The sequence below is a fragment of the Narcine bancroftii genome, chromosome 2 (genome assembly GCF_036971445.1).
Source record: "Narcine bancroftii isolate sNarBan1 chromosome 2, sNarBan1.hap1, whole genome shotgun sequence".
Taxonomy (NCBI): Eukaryota; Metazoa; Chordata; class Chondrichthyes; order Torpediniformes; family Narcinidae; genus Narcine; species Narcine bancroftii.
This window is the reverse complement of record NC_091470.1, coordinates 58,133,434-58,143,555: the sequence shown is the minus strand read 5'-3', so window position 1 is coordinate 58,143,555 and position 10,122 is coordinate 58,133,434. Positions and strand designations below refer to the sequence as shown.

Genomic DNA, 10,122 nt, shown 5'->3' with positions numbered 1-10,122 from the left:
AATTGCTTTTGAATAAGTACTGCTGAATGTCCATTGCTATTTTCAATGTTTGATTGATAGGAACTTCCATCTCCAACTCCTGTGAAGACCAGATTGCCATCAGAACTATTTGGTGATGCATTGATGGTTTTGGAGTTTTTGCATGCATTTGGAGAGCTATTTGACCTCGAGGATGAGTTTCCTGATGGCATGACATTAGGTACAGATTTGATTTGAATTGTGTGAATTGAATGCTTGTGCTAGTAATTGTATGCTGGTATGTTTCATTGAAAGTCTGCTTATAATTTTATTCTTGACTCAAAAGGAAAAGTTTGCATTGTACCTGGAAATGTAACACTGGCATTTGTAGGTTGGTGTTTTGTTTTGCATTTGTAGGCTTAAGGCCATTTCAAATAGCACAAAAGTCGGGATGTAAAGGCGGAGAAACACATAATGACCTCTCTGAATGTGTGGAGGCGGTCTCTGAGCCGCATAATCCAACCCCTCTCCGAGAGGGATAATCTCCGCAGCACAGCCCTCTGCCAAACGATCTGAATTGGCAGCTGCACTAGGCACCTGTTTGGGGGCAGGCTGATGATGCCGTCAGCCCACGACCCATCTCCCCACTCACCTCAATGAGTTTCTCATTGGGAATTTGCTGCACGCCTAACCATAATTGAAATTTTTTGACCTTTGAAATGATGCACCTTTTGAAAACTCGGGCAAATTACTTGTAAAGTAACTTCCCTTTTTCCTAGGTCTTCTACCGACTTGTTAATAGAACCAAGTCTTCAAAGTTTCTTTGGCAACCATCATTATACCTTAGTCATGTTGTGCATATTACCCATAATGAACAAAATTGGGTTTGTCATAAAACTACACAATTCCATGCCTGCTTATTCATTTTGAGACTGGACCAGTGGTTCTCAACATTATTCTTTCCACTCACATACCACTTTATAAGTATTCCCCATGTCATTGGTGCTCTGTGATTAGTAAGGATTGCTTAAGATGGTATGTGAGTGGGCAGGGAAGGTTGAGAATCACTGATCTAGAGCCAATTGTTACTGAAATATTTTGCTTAAGGAAATATTGTCATTGACCCATTTCCTTTTTAGTTATGAAATGGTGCACTTAACAAGTCAATTATGTACGATTAAAATGGTGGTTTTCAAAATTTTTCTATCCACCTACATACCACCTTAAGCAATCCTTTACTAATCACAGAGCACCGATGGCATAGGGAATTCTTATAAAGTGGTATGTGAGTGGAAAGAAAAAGGTTGATAACAATTGGACTAGACCTACCTTCTACAGGCATCTGAAGGTACTAGAGAAATGTCTCTGCAAAATACTGCAAATGTACTTGGGGGTGGGGATGGGGGGATGTATCTTGACATGGTGACACTTCTGGAAAGGTACTTTACGTGCCAGATGACAGACTCCTGAAATGGAAATGCAGTTTTGTCATGGAATAAATAATAACAAATGAAGGAAGGGCAAAATAAATTCTGTGATATTCTCAAAGCCACTAGGAATCAATTTGCAGTGATCTTTGCACTCTGCATTTAAGTGTTAGAAGTGAACTTCAATGCCTTTACACAATTATTTTTTGACTTCAGATATGCAGTAGTATTCTCAAAGTATTGTTTCTGATCTGACATTGTATCTGATTAATTCACAGAAAGTCTAGAGGAAGCACTTGTTGGAAATGACACTGAAGGGCCACTCTGTGAATTGCTGTTTTTCTTCCTCACTGCAATCTTTCAGGCACATGCTGAGGAAGAAGAAGAAGTTGCCAAAGAACAGTTAAAAGAACCAGATCCAAAAGGTTAGAGATTGAATTGGAAACAGTTACACTGCTGTCAGAGTAAATTGTGCTTGTCTTTGTAACAAAATTTTTGTGTGCCTTACTAACGTAAAAGAAGGTGATTTTTAAACAATACATTCCAAGGAATGCTGGAGCTGAACCATCTTAGTTTTTTTTAATTTGTTCAGTAATTGGAAAATTAAATGTACTTAGTTTTGTTTGCACCAATAAAACCCTATATCCAATATTTTATATTATCAATCCTGCATTTTGGTTTGTAGCTGTCAAAAAATTAATATTGTCCATAAACTATTGATTATTTGCATCTGCTTGTGCAAGTCACTCGTTGAATGAATGCACAATGAGGGTGGGATGAGAAACTGAATTGTCAATATCATTTATTGTGACCATTTTAAATGCATTTTTTAATAAGAAAAGTTGATGCATTTCCCTATAGTTTATTTAATAGACTTTGATTACTAAAAGAACTTCTGAGCTGAAACTAAATAAGAATGGTAAGTTGTTTTAACAAGGAAGTCTGCAGACAGTGATTGCAGTTTACACAAAATTTCTGGAGAAACCAGCAATGTTGAGATGCATCAGAATTAGAATTTATTGTCGTGAACGAGTCATGAAATTCGGTGTTTGCAGCAGCTTCAGAGAGCAAACATTCATATTATAACCATCTTACAACAATAATGAAAAAATGTATAATAGTACACAAAAAGTAAGGCAGTGCCTCTGGTTCATTAATTATTCAGGAATCTGGCAGCAGGGAAGAAGCTGTCCTTGTGTTGTTGAGTGCTCATTTTTTATATCTTTTTCCTGATGATAACCGAGTGAACAATTGTTTTGTACCTGAGCCCTTTCATCAAAGTATGAGCAAAAAAAAGCAGACAGGCGCCTGAATAAAGTGGTGGTGGGATGTGTAGGTGGATGAGCATAGGCCCACAGGGAAGAGATCATACGTGGATATGGGAGGGAGGACGCAAAAGAAAAAAGCTGAGAAGTGATTGGGGAGTAGATAGCTCTCGAATGGAGAGCAAAGGGGGTGGAGAGCTGGAGGGGTGGGTAAGAGAGGGAGATGGGACTCGTCTAACAGAAACTGGACAGGCCCAAGTTAATGACATCTGGTTAGAGGGTGCCTAGATGAAATGCTGTTCCTCCAGGGTCAGTGCCAAGGGGGGCTGTTCACCCTTGGTCAGACCTGCCCCCACCCCCCTCTGCACATGTCCAGCTTGACGCAATAAAAGCAGGCCCCCGCTTCCTACATCAGAGGGGTGGATGGTGTTAACGTTTGATGGCAGGCAGGTGGCAGGTCCCGACATCCAACAGGTCTCCCCAGTGAGTTTATGACTGCCCCCCTCTAGCATTTGTTCTGGTGCCAACCCTGTGTACCTCCAATCTGTGGTTAGTCTGGCCCTGCACATGACCGTGGACAAATATCAGCATAGAATTGAAATGGATGGCTGCTGGAAGATCCCTTCTATTGTAACAGACAGAGAGTGCTCAGTAATGTGTACTCCCAGTCTGCATCTCGTCTATCATATGAAGAGAAGGCAAAACGGGAGCACTGGATGCAGTAGGTAACTCCTGCACTTACATAAGTGAAGTGTTGCTTCACTTGGAAGATCTGTTTGGAGCCCCAAATGGAAAGTTCACGCCTAACTAATTTCAATCTGATGTCTTGCTTCATTCACACTTTTCAATTTATGACATTATTAAGAATATGAAGATCCCCCCCCCCCCATCATGAAGATGCAAAAAATGTATTGCAGGCATACGGAGAGTATAATTTAAAAAATGTAATCCATTGCAAATAAATCTTTGGGACAAGACCATTCTTTTGTCATTCATTGGCCTCATTCAAAAGCTGGAATTCTGCATGGAGGCTACATTTATTAGTAGCAGAAAGTTTCAGTCCAGTCATTTTTTTGCATTGGCTCAAGTTCACAGAAATTAAAGTGTAATATGAATTGTTTTAATCTGATTGCTTCTAAAATTTTTTGATATATTAGTTATGTAACTTAATGTTACTACATAGAGAACACTGTGTGACTTGTTGAATTTCTCCAGCAATTCTGGGTAAACTGCAATCACGGTGTCTGCAGATTTTCTTGTTAAACAACTGCATTTATATTTAGTTTCAGCTCAGAAGCCGTCAAAAAGCTTGAGTTTTCTAGAGGATCCTTCCTAGTTGCATTAGTGTTCTTTACACCGAAATTCTAAAGTTATTTTACTCTGGAACATTTGCAAATGTTTTGTCATTTGCAAATGGTACTTTTTTGATTCTATTTTTGTGCTTCTCTCAATTCTGGTTCTAAATGTTCAACATAGGACTTTTAATAAGGGGAGAGGAAAGAATTAAAAAGAAACCTCATACTTTTCAAATATTTTGAGGTGATTTTTTTTGGCATTATTTTGACAGTTGAACTTCTTAGTCTTGAATGCAAGTTGTTCTTGAACCTGTTTTTGATCTATTGTTTTGGTGCCCATCAAATAAAATCTTACTTTTATTTACTCACTTAACAGACGCTTTGGATGAAGATCTAGATACTACCAAATGTGCAGTCTCCGCGGTTGCAGCTTTTGCAGCTGCATGGCCCCAACTCTATCAAGGTCCCGTACTCTTTATTGTAGTTTCAATCGACATTGGGGGTGGGGGAGGGACTGGTTTTACCAGTCCAATGATTAAATGTTTTCCCACTTGTTTGATAAAGGCTGCTCATTGCGTAATTTGGATCTCGATAGCTGCACACTGTCTGAAATCCTCAGACTACACATTCTGGCAGCAGGAGCAGATGTGACACCAGCAAATGCAAAGTATCGATACCAGCAGCAAGGTGGATTTGATACTACTGATGATCCTTGTGTTGAATTCAGGATGAATAATCCAGAAGTTTTGAAAAAGCTAACTAACTTCCCAGTGTATGATCTGACATCAGGTATGTATGTATTTTAAGATTTTCTTGTAAGTCTTGTGCAAGTTTGGTCAATTTCAGTCCACCTGGAGGCAATGATTGTATAATTTTTCAAGATATATATTTTAAATGTCTGAATATTTTGTGCCAGAAATCAAATTTTGATGATTTGGTAAAGTTTAAAATAAACTGGTGTACAAAGCAAGGGAGAACCTAATAGAGTGCATCAGCATTGAGGCGAATGAAGAAAGACAGATGCTGGACTCCTGAGTAAACAATGAGAAGCTGGGACTCAACAGGTCAGGCAGGCAGCATTCATGGAAAAAAAATGGTCAGTCTGTGCCCTGATTCAAAATGTTAACTCTCCATATATTGAAAAAAAAAGCTGTGCTGATGTGGACCCAGGAGAGCAGGGATTGGCAACAGCACTGCTCTGCAAGGTTCTACTGGCCCAGTCATGATGCTGATAGCTCCATACAGCATTTGAACATTCTTAGAGGAGTTGATGGTTTTCAAATGTCCTGCAGCCACTGAGTTCTGTGCCTATGCTGGACAGTGTATCACAAGGGGTTGCAGACTGAGGAGCATTGGACTGGTGTAGAGCACCAGAAGCGAGGGAGGGAAGGGGGGGGGGGAGGGGATCTTGGGACACTACCCTAAGGAAGATGATCATGGCAGTGGGCCAGCTTGGGGTGGACTCACAGGTTTCTAGCTACTGGCAATTTGCTGGTTTGTGGGAACCAGGTATTGAAACTTGGATTCAAGAGGCTGTTGAGTGCAAAAAGGGGTCTCATGTACTGAAAACTTCCTGATTGTATCCAAGGTTTTGGATCTGAAGTTCTGGTTACCAGTAGATTGAACAGGAGTCTGTGAGACTGTGAGTTTGCTGGATTTTTTTCTGAAAGGATTCTCTTATTGGTTCATGGTAGCTCTTTGTTTGCCTTTATGGCAAGCAAAAGTTGAAGTATATTGTGTATATTACATTTTTTTGTATGATTACATGACAATAAAGGGAACCTTTGAACTATTTCTCTCTGTGGATGCTGCCTGACTTGTTGAGTCCTGATATTTATTTCTACTACATTATCATTGTACCAATTAATAAGTGAAGAATAAATTGTTCCACTAAGGGCATAACTTGCAGCATTTGCATATTTGAATCTCTGCTTTTTTGCCAGGGGAGAAACTGAAGGTACTACATGCACTCTGTGGACAGCTGCTGACTCTCGTTTCCACACGGAATTTCATTGAAGATAATGTAGAGATTCTGAAACAGGCTAGGCAAGAATTTAGAGAACTGAAAGCTGAACAGCATCGTAGAGGGCGAGAAGAAGCTGCAGCGAGGTATGATCTAAACGTGTGTGCTTTTTATATTTTAGATTATATATTTATAATTTATCAAGTGTAAGTTGCCTCAGACCTGTTCCTCATAGAAACATAGAAGATAGGAGCAGGAGTAGGTCATTCGACCCTTCGAGCCTGCTCCGCCATTCAACGAGATCATGGCTGATCTTAAAGTTCAGTACCCCGTCCCCGCCTTCTCTCCGTAACCTTTAATACCCTTATACTGAAGAAATAAATCTAATTCCCTCTTAAATATATTTAATGAACCTGCCTCTACTGCCCTCTGTGGCAATGAATTCCACAGATTCACCACCCTCTGAGTAAAGAAATTCCTCATCTAGGTACTAAATGGTTTGCCTATTATCCTCAAACCATAGCCCTGCGTTCGGGATATTCCCATCATTGGAAATATCCCATCTGCATCCATTCTGCCAGAATTTTATATGTCTCTATGAGATCCCCTCTCAATCTTCTAAACTCCAGCGAGTACAATCCCAATTTGCGCAATCTTTCCACATAAGTCATTCCTGCCATTCCAGGTATCAGCCTGGTGAATCGCCTCTGCACTCCCTCCATTGCAAGAACATCCTTCTTTAGATAAGGTGACCAAAATTGCACACAATACTCCAGGTGGGGTCTCACCAAGGCCCTGTACAGCTGCAGTAAGGTATCCTTGTTCCTATACTCAAACCCTCTTGATATGAAGGCCAACATACCATTTGCCTTTTTAACCGCCTGCTGTACCTGGATGCTCGCCTTCAGAGACTGGTGTACAAGTACCCCTAGGTCTCTCTGCACTTCCCCATCCCTTAATCTATTGCCATTCAAATAGTAATCTGCCCTCCGGTTTGTATTACCAACGTGGATAACCTCGCATTTATCCACATTGTAGTGCATTTGCCATGTATCTGCCCAGTCCCTCAATTTATCCAAATCACACTGGAGTTTCCTGACCCCCTCTTCCGTGCACACAACCCCTCCTAGCTTAGTGTCATCTGCAAATTTGGAGAAGGGTTGGGAAGGGTTGCTGGATCACAAATTTGGCAGCTATTCCTTTGAAATCAATTGGACAGCTGCCATCAAGATTGGAAGGGAACAGGCATCTGTGATCTAATTTTGATGGGATATTAAGCAGAAGGGGGAAAGAGTAGGACCTGATGTTAGGATTGGAAGTAGCAGACTATGCTTGGTAAAGATTTGCGAAGTTGGGAATGTGGACAGGATTTGTGTTGAAGGGCAAATTCAGATCAGTTCTTGGTGTCAGGTGAAGTTGTAATTATTAGCAAATTAATGATAAGGTGGGAGTTGGAGGGTTTTAAAAGTTGAAGGCAAGTAAGTAAGCCCATATGGAGTGGGAAGTGTCTGTTAGCAGATACTCTTGAGACAGTGTTTTAAGTTCTGCAGTATTCCAACAGGCACATTGTGTGAAGAATGACATCATGGCTGCATCTGACAAGAAAATCAGGATTAACAAATGTAACTGATGTCAAGATTCACCTTTTGAAATATCTAGAATGATACAGAAATACCTGCATCTCTCTAAATATTCAATTGCATAATGTAGAGGAAAATGCAACTAATTTTCACTGTGTGGATATTTCATCATTGGTGTCATTAGCATTAAGCATCATGTTAAAAACGCGTTGGGACAAATGTTTATCAGAATCATGTAATAGTTAACTTGTAGGTGCCAAAGTTGTTACAATTAAATGAATACTAGTTGATTCATTTTTAATGTAGTTGGTTATAAGGCCAATTTCGACCAAAATTCCTGCTCCTCCATGAGTCTTAGCTGAGCAGGCAGATTGCATCAATAATACATCACTGTGTTAGATTAATTGATACAAGTCTGATTTGAGGCATGTGAAGTGATAGCTGAGCGATCTAAACAAGCCTATTGTTCTGTCATAAGTGTACAAAAGGTGTGCAAACCTTCGTATTGAAACTGAAACCAGCATGATCCACAAATCTCATTTGTAGCAGTTATTCTCTTCAACCAAATTATTTCAAGTAATCTAGTTTTCACAACAACCTTTAGGTGGGAACTCTATTAAGTTGGTACTCTAAGAAAAACTATCAGTGTTTCATTATTACCTCTTTTACTGCAGGAATGGAAATTTATTGACTAGTTTGATTTGAGTAAAATCAACATGCTTGCCTTCTGCAAATATGACTTTGCAAAACACTAATGTAACTCCAAAAGCAAATGAATATGCTGCAGTTTGGTTCACATTGACTCTGAATACAGCTGTCAAGATGTTTTTGCCTGTTTGCATTAACTCCCTTCTCACTGTAGTTTTTTTGTCTTTTGTGTCAGGTTTAACGTTTTCCTCAATAAAGATTAGGAAAATTGAATGAAGAAACAATCTGGCCCAGGGAGCTCTATATTTAGCATTACTGTTGAATTTCTTGTACATTGGTTATTTTCATCTTTTAACATTGACTTTGACTTGTAGATATCGCAAGAGAAAAGAAGAACGACTAAGAGAGCAAGAACAAAAGTTCAAGGATAGACATGATCGGTTAAAAGAAGAACAGAGATTTTTAAAGGGAAATTCAGTGTAAGTTTTTTTCATGATGTCTATGTGAAGGCATTTCATGTTTAAAAAAAAAAAAAAAAAAATTTAAAAAGGCCTTGAGTTTGGATCTATTAAGAATGATCCAATCTCAGTGAAGATTATATTTTGGCTATTGGTATAAATGTTAAATGTTCCTAGCTAGAAATATACAAACCCAAACACTTGTGTTCTATTGATGTAATTGTCAAATGGTTAAAATTCTTCACTTCAGTAAATATTCTGGCAAAACTTTGCATTTGTTAATTTGACAGAAGCTTTATTGTAAATTTTCTTTCGATGCCAAATACTGCATTCTTACTGGTAGGTAAATTAATGGAGAAAATTCTTAGAGATAGTACTTATAAACATCTGGATAGACAGGGTCTGATCAGGAGCACTCAACATGGATTTGTGGGAGGAAGGTCATGTTTGACCAATCTGATTGAATTTTTTGAAGAGGTGACTAGGAATGTGGATGAGGGTAGCGCAGTGGATGTTGTCTATATGGACTTCAGTAAGGCCTTCGATAAGGTACCACATGGAAGGTTAGTTAGGAAGGTGCAGTCTTTAGGTATAAATTTTAAGATAGTCAAATGGATTGAACATTGGCTGAAAGGGAGAGGCCAGAGAGTGGTAGTGGATAATTGTCTGTCAGGTTGGAGGCCGGTGACCAGTGGTGTGCCTCAAGGATCTGTATTGGGCCCATTGTTGTTCGTTATATACATTAATGATCTAGATGATGGGGTGGTGAATTGGATTAGTAAATATGCAGACGATACTAAGATAGGTGGAATAGTGGATAATGAAGAAGGTTTTCAAGGATTGCAGAGGGATTGGGGCTGCTTAGAAAAGTGGGCTGAAAAATGGCAGATGGAATTTAATGCTGATAAGTGTGAGGTGCTTCATTTTGGTAAGAAGAATCAGAATAGGACATAAGTGGTAAATGGGAGAGCATTGAGGAATACAGAAGAGCAGAAAGATTTAGGAGTAACGGTACATCGTTCCCTGAAGGTAGAAACTCACGTGAATAGGGTGGTGAAGAAGGCTTTTAGTATGCTGGCCTTTATCAATCATTGCATGGAATATAGGAGTTGGGAGGTGATGTTGAGATTGTATAAGACGTTGGTGCGGCCTAATTTGGAGTTCTGTGTGCAGTTCTGGTCACCTAATTATAGGAAGGTTATAAACAGAGTGGAGAGAGTGCAGAGAAGGTTTACCAGAATGTAACCTGGGTTTAAGCATCTAGAGTATAGGGAGAGATTGGACAGATTAGGTCTTTATTCTTTGGAGCGTAGAAGGTTGAGAGGGGATTTGATAGAAGTTTTTAAGATTATGAAAGGGATAGACAGAGTGGATGTGGATAGACTATTTCCGTTAAGAGGAGGAAAGATTAAAACAAGAGGACATGAGTTAAGAATTAAGGGGCAGAGGTTTAGAGGTAACATGAGGGGGAACTTCTTTACTCAGAGAGTGGTAGCCGTGTGGAATGATCTTCCGGGAGAAATAGTGG

General features: G+C 39.5%; 1 protein-coding gene across 6 annotated transcripts in view; it reads left to right on the top strand.

Moving 5' to 3' along the window:
- Positions 1 to 10,122, top strand: part of baz1a (bromodomain adjacent to zinc finger domain, 1A) — an 81,193-nt gene that overhangs the window by 39,797 nt on the left and 31,274 nt on the right. For all 6 annotated transcript variants that reach the window (XM_069916763.1, XM_069916762.1, XM_069916764.1 and 3 more), the window contains 6 exons: positions 61 to 199; positions 1,664 to 1,810; positions 4,322 to 4,408; positions 4,510 to 4,734; positions 5,889 to 6,054; positions 8,511 to 8,615. In XM_069916763.1, the coding sequence (XP_069772864.1) occupies positions 61 to 199; positions 1,664 to 1,810; positions 4,322 to 4,408; positions 4,510 to 4,734; positions 5,889 to 6,054; positions 8,511 to 8,615 (869 nt within the window). The remainder of the gene's footprint in view (positions 1 to 60; positions 200 to 1,663; positions 1,811 to 4,321; positions 4,409 to 4,509; positions 4,735 to 5,888; positions 6,055 to 8,510; positions 8,616 to 10,122) is intronic.